The sequence below is a fragment of the Salmo salar genome, chromosome 25, assembly GCF_965601325.2.
Source record: "Salmo salar chromosome 25, fSalSal1, whole genome shotgun sequence".
Classification (NCBI taxonomy): Eukaryota; Metazoa; Chordata; class Actinopteri; order Salmoniformes; family Salmonidae; genus Salmo; species Salmo salar.
In genome coordinates, this window is record NC_138315.1 from 8,757,540 (window position 1) to 8,777,652 (window position 20,113).

The 20,113-nt window shown below is 43.1% G+C and overlaps 2 protein-coding genes across 2 annotated transcripts in view; one reads left to right on the forward strand and one right to left on the reverse strand.

The window, feature by feature from the left end:
• Window positions 1-12,372, forward strand: part of LOC106586087 (ly6/PLAUR domain-containing protein 1-like) — a 33,746-nt gene extending 21,374 nt beyond the window's left edge. Inside the window, exon 3 of the mRNA XM_082969262.1 lies at window positions 12,116-12,372. Coding sequence (XP_082825388.1) covers window positions 12,116-12,372 — 257 coding nt within the window. The remainder of the gene's footprint in view (window positions 1-12,115) is intronic.
• Window positions 12,373-18,840: 6,468 nt separating this feature from the next.
• Window positions 18,841-20,113, reverse strand: part of LOC106586109 (G-protein coupled receptor 39) — a 63,642-nt gene continuing 62,369 nt past the window's right edge. The window contains exon 3 of the mRNA XM_014172979.3: window positions 18,841-20,055. Within this exon, the coding sequence (XP_014028454.1) occupies window positions 19,553-20,055 (503 nt within the window). The 3' untranslated portion in view covers window positions 18,841-19,552. The remainder of the gene's footprint in view (window positions 20,056-20,113) is intronic.

Consider the following 20,113-nt stretch of genomic DNA (forward strand, 5'->3'; position numbering starts at 1 on the left):
CTCTAACCAGTGATGCACACATTATTCCCAGATTCCGTGTGGTTTTTGAGCTGTGTTACTTTTAACAGGACGTGCAACCTCATCTCCCCCCTCTCGCGCAATGGATTTCAACGTGATATCGATATGAGTGATTGACAAATAAGTGTTGTGTTTCTCTGTCCGTTTTGGCGACCCCCAAATCACAATGCCTCACTCCAAAATGTAGCTGACTGTCTTCTGCAGGTTGTTCTCTAACCATTATTTTGTTTCAACAGCACACCAGCTGATTTCCCTCTAAACAATATCAGTGATTTATTGCCACTTGTCAAAACACCAGGGTTTTTGTGCGTGCGCAGATTATAAGGTGCTTGTTTAGATAGTACATTTACGGTTAGGTTTTCGATATATCACAAACTGTTTCTGCATATTGGTTATTGATTTGGACATGTTAAAGCTGTGTTTTGACATTAGGCTATTTATCAACAGGAAGCAGCAACAGCATAATTTTACACTTAAGTTTTAGGAATGTAAATGAAACTTTCAACACTAATTTCCAATGGTATTGTACTTAATTGGATTAAAAAGTGCTGAATGAGTACAAAAACGTGCTGCGATTGATTTATTTGGATGGTGTACCAGAAATCACTAAAACGGGTTTGCCCTGCCTACAGCCACCCAGAGATTACAACTACTGTAACTATGACATTATTGTTTGTGTTGAAATACACTGCAGTGCTGTTATTGAATCCACAGTAGAGTCTCTAACCACATGCTCCTTTTTCTGTCTAGTTTGCGAAGACCACTCGGTAGGTTTGTCTGCTTTTCTGCCTGCATGGCTGTAATGGACGACGTATAGAGGGGACCAAGGCGCAGCGTGTTGAGTGCTCATAATTATATTTAATGAAAACAAAACACTTTGACAAAGAAACAAAACGACAGCAAACAGTACTGTCAGGTGACATACACGAAACAGAAAACAACTACCCATGAAAACCAAGTGGGAAAAGGCTGCCTAAGTATGGCTTCCAATCAGAGACAATGATAGACAGCTGCCTCTGATTGGAAACCATACCCGGCCAAAACATAGAAACACAAACATAGAATGCCCACCCCCTATCACACCCTGACCTAACTAAACAGAGAAAAAACAGCTCTCTTAGGTCAGGGCGTGACAGTACCCCCCCAATGGTGCGGACTCCCGGCCGCAAACCTGAACCTATAGGGGAGGGTCCGGGTGGGCATCTGTACTTGGCGGCGGCTCTGGTTCAGGGCGTAGCACCCCCACCGCCCGCAGATCCCCCCGCTTCTGTGTGTCCGGAGGAACCAGACCGTGGATCATCGCCGGAGGCTTTGAAACGCCAACCGCCGCTGAAGACTCTGGGCTGCAGGCCGCCGCTGAAGACTCTGGACTGCGGACCGTCGCTGGAGACTCGGGGCTGCGGACCGTCGCTAGAGACTCGGGGCTGCGGACCGTCGCGGAAGACTCGGGGCTGCGGACCGTCCCTGGAGGCTCCGGACTGAGGAGCGTCGCTGAAGACTCGGGGCTGCGGAGCATCCCTGGAGGCTCCGGACTGGGGAGCGTCCCAGGAGGCTCCGGACTGGGGAGCGTCCCTGGAGGCTCCGGACTGAGGAGCGTTGCTGGATGCTCCGGACTGGAGAGCGTCATTGTAGGTTCCGGACTAGGGATCATTGCTGCAGGCTCCATGCCATGGATCATCAATACAGGTTCCGCACCATGGATCATCACAGGAGGCTTCGTGCCATGGATCATCTCTACAGGCTTCGGGTCATGGATCATCCCTACAGGCCTCTTGCCATGGATTATTCCTACAGGCTCCGGACCATGGATAATCCCTACAGGCTTCTTGCCATGGATTATCCCTACAGGCTCCAGGCCATGGATTACCTCTGGAGGCTTCGTGCCATGGAACATCCCTACAGGCTCCGGGCCATGGATCATCTCTACAGGCTTCGGATCATAGATTATCACTGGAGGCTTTTCTCGTGGAGCTGGAACAGGTCTCACCGGACTGGAGAGACGCACTGAGGACCGGGAGCGCAGAACTGGCACGGGGTATACTGGACCGTGGAGGCGCACTGGAGGGAGAGTGCGAGGAGCAGGCACCGGACGTACTGGGCTATGGAGGCGCACTGGACGGAGAGTGCGAGGAGCAGGCACCGGACGTACTGGGCTATGGAGGCGCACTGGAGGGAGAGTGCGAGGAACAGACACATGCTCCCCACGATAAGCACGGGGAGTTGGCTCAGGTCTCACCCCTGGCCCAGCCAAACTACCCGTGTGCCCCCCCAAAAAAATGTTTTGGGGCTGCCTCTCGTTCTTCCCCGGTAGGCTACAATACCTGTCCAAAACCTGGCCCCAAGTCCAGTTTCTCCTTTCAATCCACTCCTCCATCGACCAGGTATCCATCTCTGCCTGGGCACGCCGCTTGATCCAATCGTGGTGGGTAGTTCTGTAACGGGCGTCGTATAGAGGGGACCAAGGTGCAGCGTGTTGAGTGCTCATAATTATATTTAATGAAAACAAAACACTTTGGAAAAGAAACAAAACGACAGCCAAATGTTCTGTCAGGTGACATACACGAAACAGAAAACAACTACCCACGAAAACCAAGTGGGAAAAGGCTGCCTAAGTATGGCTTCCAATCAGAGACAACGATAGACAGCTGCCTCTGATTGGAAACCATACCCGGCCAAAACATAGAAACACAAACATAGAATGCCCACCCCCTATCACACCCTGACCTAACTAAACATAGAAAAAACAGCTCTCTTAGGTCAGGGCGTGACAATGGCACAGAAAAACCCACATTTAAAAGTGAAATCCCACCGATCCACACGAGGGTCCAATCGCCGCTGTCTGTGCAGCCAACCATATCCTTTCTCATTTGTGTTTGGGAGTACATGGCACATTTCTTTACTCTCTTTTCCCACAAAATACCTCAACATGATCATTTAGACCGGGTAGTGCTGCAGACTCTTTGGAGTTCCACTCTGAAATTGGAATTAAATCCCTCTAGCAGAAAAATTGTCGAAACACGATAGCGTCTGGAATCTTTATGGTCGTTCATGCAATATGAATGAGTGTTTCACCATTGCCTGGTGGTCTAAGATTTATTGTAATGATATTGGCAAGACTTACTCGGCTCACGCTTTTTAAATTACAGCACCATTATTGGTGGTATGGAATATAATCATACTGCCTAACACAGAAAGGTGTAGTGGCACTGTCACTTTAATGTAAATGACGGCAGAGTGCCTCAGGAATCGTATGCAAATTTCAAGATAATGCATGCAGTCATCCATATTAGCGAATTAGCTTAAAATTATGTCATTATGCAAATTTCTATGATCTCACATGAGGTACCAATTATGGAACATTAGGTACAGAACGCAAAAACAAGGTGACAGTTTGAATGGTTTTTGAATGTTTCACTTTCGTAGCCTGACAATAGAAAACAAACTACTGTTTGATACTTCTCTGTTTGCTATGCTGTCATGGACTACTCATCTGAGGCTTTCTTATTCCTCCCCCGAGCTTTTCAAACACTGTCATGTTTACCAGCTTAGGATGCCACTGCGATGACAAATTTGTGTACGAAGATTTTTAAATGGAATGACATTTGTCACCACCTCAGTTTCCACTTTTATATTGGAGAGCCACCGTGACAGTGTCAACTCCATGATTGAAATGGTACGCTAATAGGGATGCTAGAGGGGACTTCTGAGACAAGGTGTCAGCTGAGCACTTACTCAGCGCCAACATTTGCTAGGTTTGCTAGCACCGGTGGTATTTATACTTTGACGTTCAATCATGAATGAAGTCTATTGGGCTTTACTTACACAGATGTGAAGACTTTTGTAGGTGCACATTTTGTTGTGTACAAAATTAGATTTGAGTTATGATGACTGTATTTTGAGTCATGACTGTTTTCCTTGAATTAGATTAGGAACAACTCAAAGCTCACTTTGTGCAAGTCACCAGTTCCTAACCACTTACTTGCAATCTGAAGTAATTGTCTATACATTGAAAGGCTTTGTTAGGAGTGTGTATTGGAGGCGAAGTCAGGTGCAGGAGAGCAGAGTGTAGTGAACTTGGCGCACTTTTTATTCCGGTCAAAATGACAGCACAAAATAACATAAAATGTGCTCAAAACACATAACATAGACAAAAAATAATGCGCGTAACAATATCCACAATATCAAAATACACGTAACACAAACAATCCTACACAAAGACATGATGGGGAACAGAGGAATAAATACATATGAATTGATTGGGGAATGAAAACCAGGTGTGCAGGGAACAAGACAAAACAAATGGATACATGAAAAATGGAGCGGCGATGGCTAGAAAGCCGGTGACGTCGACCGCCGAACGCCGCCCGAACAAAGGAGAGGAGCCGACTTCGGCGGAAGTCATGACAGGCTTACATAAGACAGACACAGTAAATGTTGACGACACACAATACTAAATGTTAGATAACCATAAGACATAAAAAATAATTTAATTATATACCATTCATTTTCAATTAGATGTCATAGTAGTGATAGTTCCAAGTCTCAATATAATATTTGTGACTTTGGCTGAAGCAGTGTTTAATGTGAATGTCTGTCTTTTCTAATTTATTGTAATGTGAAAAATGGAATCTGTGTGTGTGACAGAATTAACTGTGATTCATCAATAGATTGTGTAAGAGTGACAATCATATCAACAAGGGCTTCAGAGTTTAATTGAAAAGAAATGTTAGAAATTCACTAACTCAGTACTGCTTTTGGCAGAATTGATGTCAGAAGCATGTCCCCACTAAGTTCCACAGGAATGCTCTTGATGGTGTGCGCTGAATACATGGTGTAAAATAAGGAAAGTCTATTTTTTCTACGTTTTTCAAAAAAGTTACTTTCTTTTCAAGGGGGCAGATTCTCTGATACCCATCTGGGATAAGCTCTCTCCAACTGTGCAATTTCAGTCGCATCTCGCACCTGGTCGGTACACTGGAACGGAAATAAATAAATAGGGGTTCTGCGCAGAACAGAGCGATTGGAAAAAAATTCTGGTTCCAACCCCTGGTACAAACGAATACTATTTTGAGACTATATGAATCGTGGACTGACAGGAAATGAAAATGTGTTTTTCGAGTAAAATGCTTACTATGTAATTACTTGATAATAGGGTTGTAGCGTTGCAGTTATTACACAATAGCAGGCGGACATGGATAAAGATGGTGTACTTATACCACAAATGCCAAAAAGTAGATTGTGCTAATTTATTGGCACATTGAACCATGTTGCATTCCGTAGTTTAAGAACTCTGTGGGTAGTGAATTCCTCCAACTTTATGCATCTTCGCCATTGGAACAAGGACTGTGTATTTACACATCCACTTGCTGAAGGTTAATCCACATGTGTAATTACTGATGTTATTACACATTTTCCAATAATGTTTTGTAATTACATGTTTGAAAGTCACCTGTGAATTACCATGTCAATACCTCAAACCAAAATGTGTATACTGATACAGCCCTTACAAAAATGTATGATGGTATTACTATGGTACTTTCATTCATACCATGGTACTGGTATGGTACTTTCACTTATACCACAGTATATTATGAATCATGGAAACGTACCATGATTTTGGCCTTGAAGTATGATGGTACTACCATGGTACTGCCATTGTACCTAAATATTACCATGGTATGGCATCATTTATACCATGGTATAGATCTGAATCATGGAAATGTACAATGGTTTTAACTTTGAAGAATGATGGGACTGCCATGCACCGAAATAATAGCATGGCATTGCCTCATGGAAATACCATGGTTTTAACCTGCATTATACATTCTACCACAGTAACACACAATTATGATAAATGGTAACAAAAATGATCATATTGTACCATCTTTATTTATTGTGTGTTACCATAGTACAATGGCAGTATAATAAATAAACCCGCACAAGGTCAAAAGAGGTTGGTTGGTATTATATTGAATTTATATACTTGTATGGGCAAGTTTCTGATAAAGTCACAGGCAGGCTACTATTGTTTGTCCTAGTTTGTCTGTAACATCAAAGAAAAGGGAAATACTTGCTATGGAAAAAAAGGTAATACTTTCCATTTTTGCTCCAGTTTGGGTTTCCTGTGTTGCCAATATAAAATGTGGGAGAATGTGAGATGTAATCAAATTCAATCAAATATTATTTTTCACATTTCTATCAGATGTTATTGCGGGTGTAGCGAAATGCTTGTGTTCCTAATCTTTGAAATGCTTGTGTTCCTAATGTAATGTAGCCTAATCTTTGGCATATTGCAATCATTTACAGTATTTATAGTCAAGGAGTGCTGTGTTTGTTTCGACCCTGAGAGGCAGCCGCTCGCTCTAGTGGTTGCTTCACGCGCTCTCACTCTACTGTGGAGTGGCTCTCGCGCTAGCCTGCTTAGTCAGTGAGTCAGAGTCAGTTGAATGAGAGCCCGAGCCTGTTGGGGAGTTGCAGCGATGAGACAAGATCGTAATTGGATGTGACGAAATTGCGGAGAAAAAGGGTAAATTAAATATTTTTTCATCACGTTGACCGAGTTATCTTCTCTAGGGCCGGCGGGACGAAATCGTCCCACCTACGTAACAGCCAGTGGAATCCTGTGGCGCGTTATTCAAATACCTTAGGAATGCTATTACTTCAATTTCTCAAACATATGACTATTTTACACCATTTTAAAGACAAGACTCTCGTTAATCTAACCACACTGTCCGATTTCAAAAAGGCTTTACAACGAAAGCAAAACATTAGATTATGTCAGCAGAGTACCCAGCCAGAAATAATCAGACACCCATTTTTCAAGCTAGCATATAATGTCACAAAAACCCAGAAGACAGCTAAATGCAGCACTAACCTTTGATGATCTTCATCAGATGACACACCTAGGACATTGTGTTATACAATACATGCATGTTTTGTTCAATCAAGTTCATATTTATATCAAAAACCAGCTTTTTACATTAGCATGTGACGTTCAGAACTAGCATACCCCCCGCAAACTTCCGGTGAATTTACTAAATTACGCACGATAAACGTTCACAAAAAGCATAACAATTATTTTAAGAATTATAGATACAGAACTCCTCTATGCACTCGATATGTCCGATTTTAAAATAGCTTTTCGGTGAAAGCACATTTTGCAATATTCTAAGTAGATAGCCTGGCATCACAGGGCTAGCTATTTAGACACCCAGCAAGTTTAGCACTCACCAAAGTCAGATTTACTATAAGAAAAATGTTATTACTTTTGGTGTTCTTCGTCAGAATGCACTCCCAGGACTTCTACTTCAATAACAAATGTTGGTTTGGTCCCAAATAATCCATAGTTATATCCAAATAGCGGCGTTTTGTTTGTGCGTTCAAGACACTATCCGAAAGGGTAAATAAGGGTTACGAGCATGGCGCATTTCGTGACAAAAAATGTCTAAATATTCCATTACCGTACTTCGAAGCATGTCAACCGCTGTTTAAAATCAATTTTTATGCCATTTTTCTCGTAAAAAAGCGATAATATTCCGACCGGGAATCTGCATTTAGGTAAACAGACGAAAGAAAATAAAGCATGGGGTCGACTCGGGCACGCGCCTAAGCCCATAGTACTCTGATCGGCCACTTGCCAAAAGCGATAATGTGTTTCAGCCAGAGGCAGCCTCGATATCGTTCAGCTTTTTCCCGGGCTCTGAGAGCCTATGGGAGCCGTAGGAAGTGTCACGTTAGAGCAAAGATCCTCAGTCTTCAATAAAAAGAGCCCAGATGAACAACAACTTGTCAGACAGGCCACTTCCCATATAGAATCCTCTCAGGTTTTTGCCTGCCATATGAGTTCTGTTATACTCACAGACACCATTCAAACAGTTTTAGAAACTTTAGGGTGTTGTCTATCCAAAGCCAATAATTATATGCATATTCTAGTTACTGGGCAGGAGTAGTAAACAGATTAAATCGGGTACGTTTTTTATCCGGCCGTGTCAATACTGCCCCCTACCCCCAACAGGTTAATAACCTCTTACATCTAGACGTTCCGCTAGCGGAACACCTGCTCCAATATCCAATGATAGGCGTGGCGCGAATTACAAATTCCTCAAAAATACAAAAACTTCAATTTTTCAAACATATGACTATTTCACAGCATTTTAAAGACAAGACTCTCCTTTATCTAACCACACTGTCCGATTTCAAAAAGGCTTTACAGCGAAAGCAAAACATTAGATTATGTCAGCAGAGTACCAAGCCAGAAATAATCAGACACCCATTTTTCAAGCTAGCATATAATGTCACAAAAACCCAGAAGACAGCTAAATGCAGCACTAACCTTTGATGATCTTCATCAGATGACACACCTAGGACATTATGTTATACAATACATGCATGTTTTGTTCAATCAAGTTCATATTTATATCAAAAACCAGCTTTTTACATTAGCATGTGACGTTCAGAACTAGCATACCCCCCGCAAACTTCCGGGGAATTTGCTAACAATTTACTAAATTACTCACGATAAACGTTCACAAAAAGCATAACAATTATTTTAAGAATTATAGAAGAATTATAGATACATGCACTCGATATGTCCGATTTTAAAATAGCTTTTTGGTGAAAGCACATTTTGCAATATTCTAAGTACATAGCCCAGCCATCACGGGCTAGCTATTTAGACACCCGGCAAGTTTAGCCTTCACCAATATCAGATTTACTATTATAAAAGTTTGATTACCATTTGTTGTCTTCGTCAGAATGCACTCCCAGGACTGCTACTTCAATAACAAATGTTGGTTTGGTCCAAAATAATCCATCGTTATATCCGAATAGCGGCGTTTTGTTCGTGCGTCCCAGACACTATCCGAAATGGTAAATCAGGGTCGTGCGCATGGCGCATTTCGTGACAAAAAAATTCTAAATATTCCGTTACCGTACTTCGAAGCATGTCAACTGCTGTTTAAAATCAATTTTTATGCAATTTATCTCGTAAAAAAGCGATAATATTCCGACCGGGAATCTCCTTTTCGGCAAACAGGGGAAAAATCACAAAGACGGGGGCGGCCAGGGCACGCGCCTAATGCCCACAGTCCCTTGATCGGCCACTTGAGAAAGGCGATAATGTGTTTCAGCCTGGGGCTGGGATGACGACATTCTGTTTTTTTCCCGGGCTCTGAGCGCCCATGGAAGACGTAGGAAGTGTCACGTTAGAGCAGAGATCCTTTGTAAAAGATAGAGATGGAAAAGAAGTTCAAGAAATGGTCAGACAGGCCACTTCCTGTAAAGGAATCTCTCAGGTTTTGACCTGCCATTTGAGTTCTGCTATACTCACAGACACCATTCAAACAGTTTTAGAAACTTTGGAGTGTTTTCTATCCAAAGCCAATAATTATATGCATATTCTAGTTACTGGGCAGGAGTAGTAACCAGATTAAATCGGGTACGTTTTTTATCCAGCCGTGAAAATACTGCCCCCTAGCCATAACAGGTTAATCCCATAGAAAATCTGTGGAGGGAGCTGAAGGTTCGAGTTGCCAAACGTCAGCCTTGAAACTTTAATGACTTGGAGAAGATCTGCAAAGAGGAGTGGGACAAAATCCCTCCTGAGATGTGTGCAAACCTGGTGGCCAACTACAAGAAACGTCTGACCTCTGTGATTGCCAACAAGGGTTTTGCCACCAAGTACTAAGTCATGTTTTGCAGAAAGGTCAAATACTTATTTCCCCCATTAAAATGCTAATCATTTTATAACATTTTTGACATGCGTTTTTCTGGATTTATTTGTTGTTATTCTGTCTCTCACTGTTCAAATAAACCTACCATTAAAATTATAGACTGATCATTTCTTTGTAAGTGGGCAAACGTACAAAATCAGCAGGGGATCAAATACTTTTTTCCCTCACTGTAAGTGGAATTACAATATTGTCTTTGTAAATGGAACACCAACTGTAAACAATTTCTTTATGACACTGTTCTCCGCGTTGAGTTAAGCCTCTCCCTATAACTGCATTTCATGCTTTGCTTTGCATGTCCTGTTGACACTGGTTATTCACATACACTATATATACAAAAGTATGTGGACACCCCTTCAAATTAGTGGATTTGGCTATTTCAGCCACACCTGTTGCTGACAAGTGTATAAAATCGAGCACAAAGGCATGAAATCGCCATAGACAAACATTGGCAGTAGAATGGCATTACTGAAGTGCTCAGTGACTTACAACGTGGCCCGTCATAGGATGCCACCTTTATCCAACAAGTCAGTTCATCAAATTTCTGCCCTGTTAGAGCTGCCCCGGTCAACTGTAAGTGCTGTTATTGTGAAGTGGAAATGTCTAGGAGCAACAATGGCTCATCTGTGAAGTGGTAGGCCACACAAGCTCACAGAACGGGACCGCCGAGTGCTGAAGTGCACAGCGCGTCTGTCCTCAGTTGCAACACTCACTTCTGAGTTCCAAACTGCCTCTGCAAGCAACACCAGCACAATAACTGTTCATCGTGAGCTTCATGAAATTGGTCTCCATGGCCGAGCAGCAGCACACAAGCCTAAGATCACCTTGTGCAATGCTAAGTGTCGGCTGGAGTTGTGTAAAGATCGCCACCATTGGACTCTGGAGCAGTGGAAATGCGCTGTTTTTCATAATTTGGGCTAGGCCCCTTAGTTCCAGTGAAGGGAAATCTTAATGCTACAGCATACAATGCCCTTCTAAACGATTCTGTGCTTCCAACTTTGTGGCAACAGTTTGTTGAAGGCCTTTTCCTGTTTCAGCATGACAATGCCCCCATGTACAAATCAAGGGCCATACAGAAATGGTTTATCGAGAACGGTGTGGAAGAACTTGACAGGCCTGCACAGAGCCCTGACCTCAACCCCGTCGAACACCTTTGGGATAAATTGGAATGCCGACTGCGAGTCAGGCTTAATCGCCCAACATCAGTGTCCGACCTCACTAACACTCTTGTGGCTGAATGGAGGCAAGTCCCCACAGCAATGTTCCAACATCTAGTGGAAAGCCTTCCCAACTCTATATTCATGACCATGATTTTGGAATGAGATGTTCGATGAGCAGGTGTCCACATACTTTTGGTAATTTAGTGTAAGTATCACTCTCAGACTCAGCAAATTTTCGTCTTCCCTGTATTGTATGCCACAGGTCTACATGTACATTGTACTCTAAAAGATAAGCACTGCCACACCCAATGTTCTCTCACAATATGATTATACTACACCAGACTATCTGTAGAAAAATCATCCTCTGAAAAATTCTTAACATAATCATTCTCAAGAGCCCGATATCTTGAACATAACAGAAATTCAGTGGCCTTGAGAACCTTCATGCAAAACCAATGGACACTGCCAAGGGTAACAATCTTCAAGAGAATCAACTCGAAGGCATACGAATACATAGCCATCCAGGTGATTATTGGTGCATACCTTGTAATTGTAATTTTCATGGACTGACTGTTATCTCAGAATGATGACTAATGCATCTTCTGTGAGTCAGGAGGACCACTTTCTGCTATTGAGCGTTTGGTAACAAGGTACTGAAGAGGGCATACTGTACCTGACTCCATTACGTGAGAATTGGTTTTCTTTTTGAAGACACAGATTGTAGATTCACTATGGATCACTGAATTAGTAAAGAAGCCTCACCTTGACCACACCGTCTAGTTGGAGTGCCCGAACCCTGGATAAATGTTTTAGTTATGCCACATACTGTATATAGAAATCGAGAAATCGATTGATGGGTGATTTTCCAAATGTTCCTTCATGTCTAACAACAGATCTAATAACTTGTCTGTGCACTGTATTACAATTTATTACAATTTATTAAAATGTATTCATTATTAGTCCTCCTCTAACTCCTCTGATAATCCACACATTTTATGCGTAGATTTGCTTTCCATAAACAATCACACAGACTGTTGCCTGATTCAAACTGTATTTTATTTTCACATTGTCCTGACCAGCCCGGTTCCAGCAACTATGGTGGATGGCTGACCAAGCCCACAGTGTAGTACAGCTCAGCTTAGCTCAGAGGTGTGTTATAAGTATCTTGGCATACAGTATCTAATGGCGATGTTTCCGTCCTTGTTCCAGGAAAACACTACCGCAAGTCCTGCGCCTCGTCTGGTGCCTGCCTCATCGCCTCCTCTGGCTACCAGCAGTTCTGCACGGGGAAACTCAACTCAGTGTGCATCAGCTGCTGCAACACACCCCTCTGTAATGGACCGCGTCAGAAGAAACAGAGTTCCAGAAAAAGAGTTCCCTCTGCTGCCTCATCTCTAATCCCACTACACAGCCTCTCCCTCATGTTTATTCCCTTCCTCCTGCACCCATCCTCCATTTTCTGCTGACAGAGCCTATGATTGGCTGGTTTGGTCTCATCAAGACTGTGGTCCAGGTTTTGGACTCAGCCTGTGTTTCAGTGAAAGGTTCTCCAGCCTGTACGGTGTCCATATCTTCAATGGATGTGTGACACTGTCCTAACATGGACACTGCATTTAGAAGATGTCCTAATATGGACAGTGACTTAAGGTCTAAAGACATTGACTGAAATGAGGTACTGATCCTGACAAATATGTTTATAGAGTGAGTCAGGTGCACCACATGTTTGATAGACAATAGGCAGGTTAACCAATGACCCAGGTTTATTTGACAAAAGCAAGCTATGTGTAATGGAAACGGAAGATATATATCGACAACATTTTTATCCATTTGACAGGGGTGGATTTTACTTTTGCTGAACATTCCTTATTGCTACAATGATGGTGGAAACAGTATTTTTGGAATAAATGCTGATTGCCAAATAATTTTGAAGGGACGAGTCAAAAGTTTGGACAGACCTACTCATTCCAGGATATTTCTTTATTTTTACTATTTTCTACATTGTAGAATAATAGTGGACACATCAAAACTATGAAATAACACATATAGAATCATGTAGTAACCAAAAAAGTGTTAAACAAATCAATATATATCTTAAATTTGAGATTCTTCAAAGTAGCCACCCTTTGCCTTGATGTCAGCTTTTCGCACCCTCTTGGCATTCTCTCAACAGCTTCACGAGGTAGTCACCTGGATTGCATTTCAATTAACAGGTGTGCCTTGTTAAAAGTTAATTTGTGGAATTTCTTTCCTTCTTAATGTGTTTGAGCCAATCAGTTGTGTTGTGACAAGGTATAGTTGGTATACAGAAGATAGCCCTATTTGGTAAAAGCCCACGTCCATATTATGGCAAGAACATCTCCAATAAGCAAAGAGAAACAACAGTCCATCGTTACTTTAAGACATGAAGGTCAGTCAATACGGAAAATGTCAAGAACTTTGAAAGTTTCTTCAAGTGCAGTCGCAAAAACCATCAAGCGCTATGATGAAACTGGCTCTCATGAGGACTGCCACAGGAAAGGAAGAACGAGTTACAGTGAGGGAAAAAAGTATTTGATCCCCTGGTGATTTTGTACGTTTGCCCACTGACAGTCTATAATTTTAATGGTATGTTTATTTGAACAGTGAGAGACAGAATAACAACAAAAAAACCAGAAAAACGCATGTCAAAAATGTAAAAAATTGATTTGCATTTTAATGAGGGAAATAAGTATTTGACCCCCTCTCAATCAGAAAGATTTCTGGCTCCCAGGTGTCTTTTATACAGGTAACGAGCTGAGATTAGGAGCACACTCTTAAAGGGAGTGCTCCTAATCTCAGCTTGTTACCTGTATAAAAGACACCTGTCCACAGAATCAATCAATCAGTCAGATTCCAAACTCTCCACCATGGCCAAGACCAAAGAGCTCTCCAAGGATGTCAGGGACAAGATTGTAGGCTGGAATGGGCTACAAGAGCATCGCCAAGCAGCTTGGTGAGAAGGTGACAACAGTTGGTGCGATTATTCGCAAATGGAAGAAACACAGAAGAACTGTCAATCTCCCTCGACCTGGGGCTCCATGCAAGATCTCACCTCGTGGAGTTGCAATGATCATGCGAACGGTGAGGAATCAGCCCAGAACTACACGGGAGGATCTTGTCAATGAGCTCAAGGCAGCTGGGACCATAGTCACCAAGAAAACAATTGATAACACACTACGCTGTGAAGGACTGAAATCCTGCAGCGCCCGCAAGGTCCCCCTGCTCAAGAAAGCACATATACATGCCCGTCTGAAGTTTTCCAATGAACATCTGAATGATTCAGAGGACAACTGGGTGAAAATGTTGTGGTCAGATGAGACCAAAATGGAGCTCTTTGGCATCAACTCAACTCGCCGTGTTTGGAGGAGGAGGAATGCTGCCTATGATCCCAAGAACACCATCCCCACCGTCAAACATGGAGGTGGAAACATTATGCTTTGGGGGTGTTTTTCTGCTAAGGGGACAGGTCAACTTCACCGCATCAAAGGGACGATGGACGGGGCCATGTACCGTCAAATCTTGGGTGAGAACCTCATTCCCTCAGCCAGGGTGTTGAAAATGGTTCGTGGATGGGTATTCCAGCATGACAAAGACCCAAAACACACGGCCAAGGCAACAAAGGAGTGGCTCAAGAAGAAGCACATTAAGGTCCTGGAGTGGCCTAGCCAGTCTCCAGACCTTAATCCCATAGAAAATTTGTGGAGGCAGCTGAAGGTTCGAGTTGCCAAACGTCAGCCTCGAAACCTTAATGACTTGGAGAAAATCTGCAAAGAAGAGTGGGACAAAATCCCTCCTCAGATGTGTGCAAACCTGCTGGCCAACTACAAGAAACGTCTGATCTCTGTGATTGCCAAAAGGGTTTTGCCACCAAGTACTAAGTCATGTTTTGCAGAGGGGTCAAATACTTATTTCCCTCATTATAATGAAAATCATTTTATAACATTTTTGACATGCGTTTTTCTGGATTTATTTGTTGTTATTCTGTCTCTCACTGTTCAAATAAACCTACCATTAAAATTATAGACTGATTATTTCTTTGTCAGTGGGCAAACGTACAAAATCAGCAGGGGATCAAATACTTTTTTCCCTCACTGTACTTCTGCTACAGAGGATAAGTTCATTAGAGTTACCAGCATCAGAAATTGCATCCCAAAGAAATGCTTCACAGAGTTCAAGTAACAGACGCATCTCAACATCAACTGTTCAGAGGAAACTGTGTGAATCAGGCCTTCATGGTCAAATTGCTGCAAAGAAACCACTACTAAAGGACACCAATAAGAAGAAGAGACTTGCTTGGGCCAAGAAACATGAGAAATGGACATTAGACTGGTGGAAATCTATCCTTTGGTCTGATGACTCCAAATTTGCGATTTTCAGACTCATCCACTGTCTTTGTGAGACGCAGAGTAGGTGAACGGATGATCTCCGCATTTGTGGTTCCCACCGTGGAGCATAGAGGAGGTGGTGTGATGGCGTGGGGTTGCTTTGCTGGTTACACTGTCAGTGATTTATTTAGAATTCAAGGCACACTTAACCAGCATGGCTACCACAGCATTCTGCAGCGATACACCATCCCATCTGGTTTGCGCTTAGTGAGACTATCATTTATTTTTCAACAGGACAATGACCCAACACACTTCCAGGCTGTGTAAGGGCTATTTGACCAAGAAGGAGAGTGATGGAGTGCTACATCAGATGACCAGGCCTCCACAATCACCCGACCTCAACCCAATTGAGATGGTTTGGGATGAGTTGCACCATGGAGTGAAGGAAAAGCAGCCAAAAGGGGCTCAGCATATGTGGGAGCTCCTTCAAGACTTCAAGACTGTTGGAAAAGCATTCCAGGTGAAGCTGGTTGAGAGAATGCCAAGCGTGTGCAAAGCTGTCATAAAGGCAAAGGGTGGCTACTTTGAAGAATCTCAAATATAAAATATATTTTGATTTGTTTAACACTTTTTTGGTTAGATCATGATTCCATATGTGTTATTTCATAGTTTGATGTATTCACTATTATTCTACAATGTGTAAAATAGTAAAAATAAAGAAAAACCCTTGAACTAGTAGGTGTGTCCAAACTTTTGACTGGTACTGTATGCTGGGCACATGATGCCATCACATAACTTTCAATCTCCAATCCACGTTTAATTCTAAATGCCAACTGCTTGCAATAAAAATATACTGCTCAAAAAAATAAAGGGAACACTTAAACAACACATCCTAGATCTGAATGAAAGAAATAATCTTATTAAATACTTTTTCTTTACATAGTTGAATGTGCTGACAACAAAATCACACAAAAGTAATCAATGGAAATCCAATTTATCAACCCATGGAGGTCTGGATTTGGAGTCACACTCAAAATTAAAGTGGAAAACCACACTACAGGCTGATCCAACTTTGATGTAATGTCCTTAAAACAAGTCAAAATGAGGCTCAGTAGTGTGTGTGGCCTCCGCGTGCCTGTATGACCTCCCTACAACGCCTGGGCATGCTCCTGATGAGGTGGCGGATGGTCTCCTGAGGGATCTCCTCCCAGACCTGGACTAAAACATCCGCCAACTCCTGGACAGTCTGTGGTGCAACGTGGCGTTGGTGGATGGAGCGAGACATGATGTCCCAGATGTGCTCAATTGGATTCAGGTCTGGGGAACGGGCGGGCCAGTCCATAGCATCAATGCCTTCCTCTTGCGGGAACTGCTGACACACTCCAGCCACATGAGGTCTAGCATTGTCTTGCATTAGGAGGAACCCAGGGCCAACCGCACCAGCATATGGTCTCACAAGGGGTCTGAGGATCTCATCTCGGTACCTAATGGCAGTCAGGCTACCTCTGGCGAACACATGGAGGGCTGTGCGGCCCCCCAAAGAAATGCCACCCCACACCATGACTGACCCACCGCCAAACCGGTCATGCTGGAGGATGTTGCAGGCAGCAGAACGTTCTCCACGGCGTCTCCAGACTCTGTCACGTCTGTCACATGTGCTCAGTGTGAACCTGCTTTCATCTATGAAGAGCACAGGGTGCCAGTGGCGAATTTGCCAATCTTGGTGTTCTCTGGCAAATGCCAAACGTCCTGCACGGTGTTGGGCTGTAAGCACAACCCCCACCTGTGGACGTCGGGCCCTCATACCACCCTCATGGAGTCTGTTTCTGACCGTTTGAGCAGACACATGCACATTTGTGGCCTGCTGGAGGTCATTTTGCAGGGCTCTGACAGTGCTCCTCCTTGCACAAAGGCGGAGGTAGCGGTCCTGCTGCTAGGTTGTTGCCCTCCTACGGCCTCCTCCACGTCTCCTGCTGTACTGGCCTGTCTCCTGGTAGCTCCTCCATGCTCTGGACACTACGCTGACAGACACAGCAAACCTTCTTGCCACAGCTCGCATTGATGTGCCATCCTGGATGAGCTGCACTACCTGAGCCACTTGTGTGGGTTGTAGACTCCGTCTCATGCTACCACTAGAGTGAAAGTACCGCCAGCATTCAAAAGTGACCAAAACATCAGCCAGGAAGCATAGGAACTGAGAACTGGTCTGTGGTCCCCACCTGCAGAACCACTCCTTTATTGGGGGTGTCTTGCTAATTGCCTATAATTTCCACCTGTTGTCTATTCCATTTGCACAACAGCATGTGAAATTGATTGTCAATCAGTGTTGCTTCCTAAGTGGGCAGTTTGATTTCACAGAAGTGTGATTGACTTGGAGTTACATTGTTACATTTACATTTTAGTTATTTAGCAGACGCTCTTATCCAGAGCGACTTACACTAGTCAATACATACATTTCATTTCATGCATTTTGTTTTGTACTGGCCCCCCGTGGGAATCAAACCCACAACCCTGGCGTTGCACACACCATGCTGCCATTGCAAACCCCATGCTCTACCAACTGAGCCACAGGGAAGACCATGTGGAAGACACATTTCAGTTGAAGGTATTCAGTTGTACAACTGACTAGGTATCTCCTTTCCAGCATTGGGGAACATCCGGCGCCTCGTTGTGCACGTTGCATCTATTTCTATGGGCACAAGCACTGTTCATGACACAAACTGTTCACACCCCTCTTGTTGGTGGAGACAATTTTTCAGGGTTAAAGCTTATTTCCTGCAACTCTGCACATTTTGTCATGGGGTGAAAAGAACATTTTGCAGTTTTAAAGCTCATTTTCTTGCAATTGATTGACCTCTAACATTGTGTTGTTTAAGTGTTCCCTTTATTTTTTTGAGCAGTGAATATATATATATATACTATAAAATTAATGTTTCTTTGCAGGACAAGGATTGTCCTGACTTTCACAAAGGCCTGAATTGCTTTGCCTTGCTTTTCTTGCCTTGCTGGCAAGTTTTACCATCCAATTATTTCAGATCTACAGGAGTGTAAGTTTCACCATGACACGGATGGTGGAAACACGTTGGCACATGATAGTTATTATAATATGGCAAATATTAGTAAATGACTTCATTTTATCAATGCTGCTGACTTTTGCAAGCCTACCTGAGAAATGAAACAGATAGGTGGGAGGGCATACAGGCTGTCGCCAAATTATTTAATGCGCTATTTGCCTAAATGGGTAATAGAAACACTTAAACCACATTTTATTCGACACTGTAGGTTTTTGCAAAAAAAAAAGGTTTTTAGGTGTGACGTCACTATGTACAGCTGTTTTTATTGACACAAGATAGTTAATTGGAAACGCACCGTAACAGGCAATTGTCACGTATTTTCTATGCAAACTTTCTAAATGTCAACAAAAAAAAATCACTGGACAAGTTAATGGAAACATAGCTGTTGACTGGCCAACTGAGGGCACTAGAAGGTAATATGTACATTTGTAGATGAACAGGATGAGGTATATTTGTACAGTAGATGAAATGGTGTACAGAGACATAAGATGAAGAAAAACACAAATAACACAACAGAGTAAGTGACCATTTTTAATATTAAAATAATGATGCAGGTACTGTAGTGATGAAACATAAATTACATTTGTCTTGAGATCAAATCATATGCACTGGGTCCAATTTAGGAAGTGGTCAACTCTGTCAGTGGATGCCATACAAATGAATGGAAAAGTATACTTTGGACACAATGTACAATGCAGACACCATGTCATGATGAACAATGTTGAGCTTAGTTTTCAGTGGCATCTTAAGTGACTGTGATAATACGAGCTACAGTATGGCCAAGAGAAGTGTAATCTCATGTAATGGAAACAAATCACTGTAATTAACACTGTTCAAATACCAAGCTTTTCCAATGTTCCAGTTATTACAATGTACAGTATGAGATGAAATTAGTAAAAATGTCCTGACTGTTCTTTGACTGGATGTATTACTGTATGTTAAGACTCATCACATATTATGTCTGTAGAGGCACCTCTCTGACAATTTAGCTTGTGGCAGATTGTTGAAGTCTGCGTTGGATGACACCCTGTATCCCTCTCCAATTAATTGAATACTGTAATACTGAACACAGCTAAGTGTCTCTCTTTTGATTCATCTTTCAAAGTTACCTAGAAGTCATTCTGGACTGCATTGACTCACAACGTCAACCCTACTTCAATAACCTCAGCCAAGAAGCATGTTAGAGCATAAGTCAAAACAACTCTTGTCATACATGTATTTTAATAAACTTATATTTCAGTCTCTTCAGGGTTGTTTCCCTTTCGGACTGAAATTGAAAGTGATTCATCGGTTGTGGGGAGGGCCTCCTCAGGGCTAGGAGGGGGAGTGTCCTTAGGACTATGGAAGGTAGTGAACGTAGGCATCTTGAACTCCTTGCTCTGAGTCTGAGTAGACCTGCTGCCACCGCCACGACGCAGTGACTTTAGCAGCGGCCGCAGTGAGCGGGCCGAGTTGGCCTCGAAGTTCCTCAGAGTCCGTTTGTTTACGTGCTCGATGGTGAGGCGGCAGCGTAGCACCTGGACGAAGACCTGGCGGAACTGGCGGGAAGAGAGGTTGTACAGGAAGGGGTTGAGCACGGAACTAAGGTAGAAGAAGGTGTCAGCCACAGGGTGCAGCACCACATAGTTGCGGAAGTAGGACATGGTCCAGCTGGACTTGGGCACGGCGGCGGTCATCAGGCGACGCACCTGGTTGGGCAGCCAGCACACGGTAAGGGAGCCCACGATTAAACCTGAGAAAGAAGGAGGGGGAGCGAGAGAGAGAGAGAGAGAGAGAGAGAGAGAGGGAAG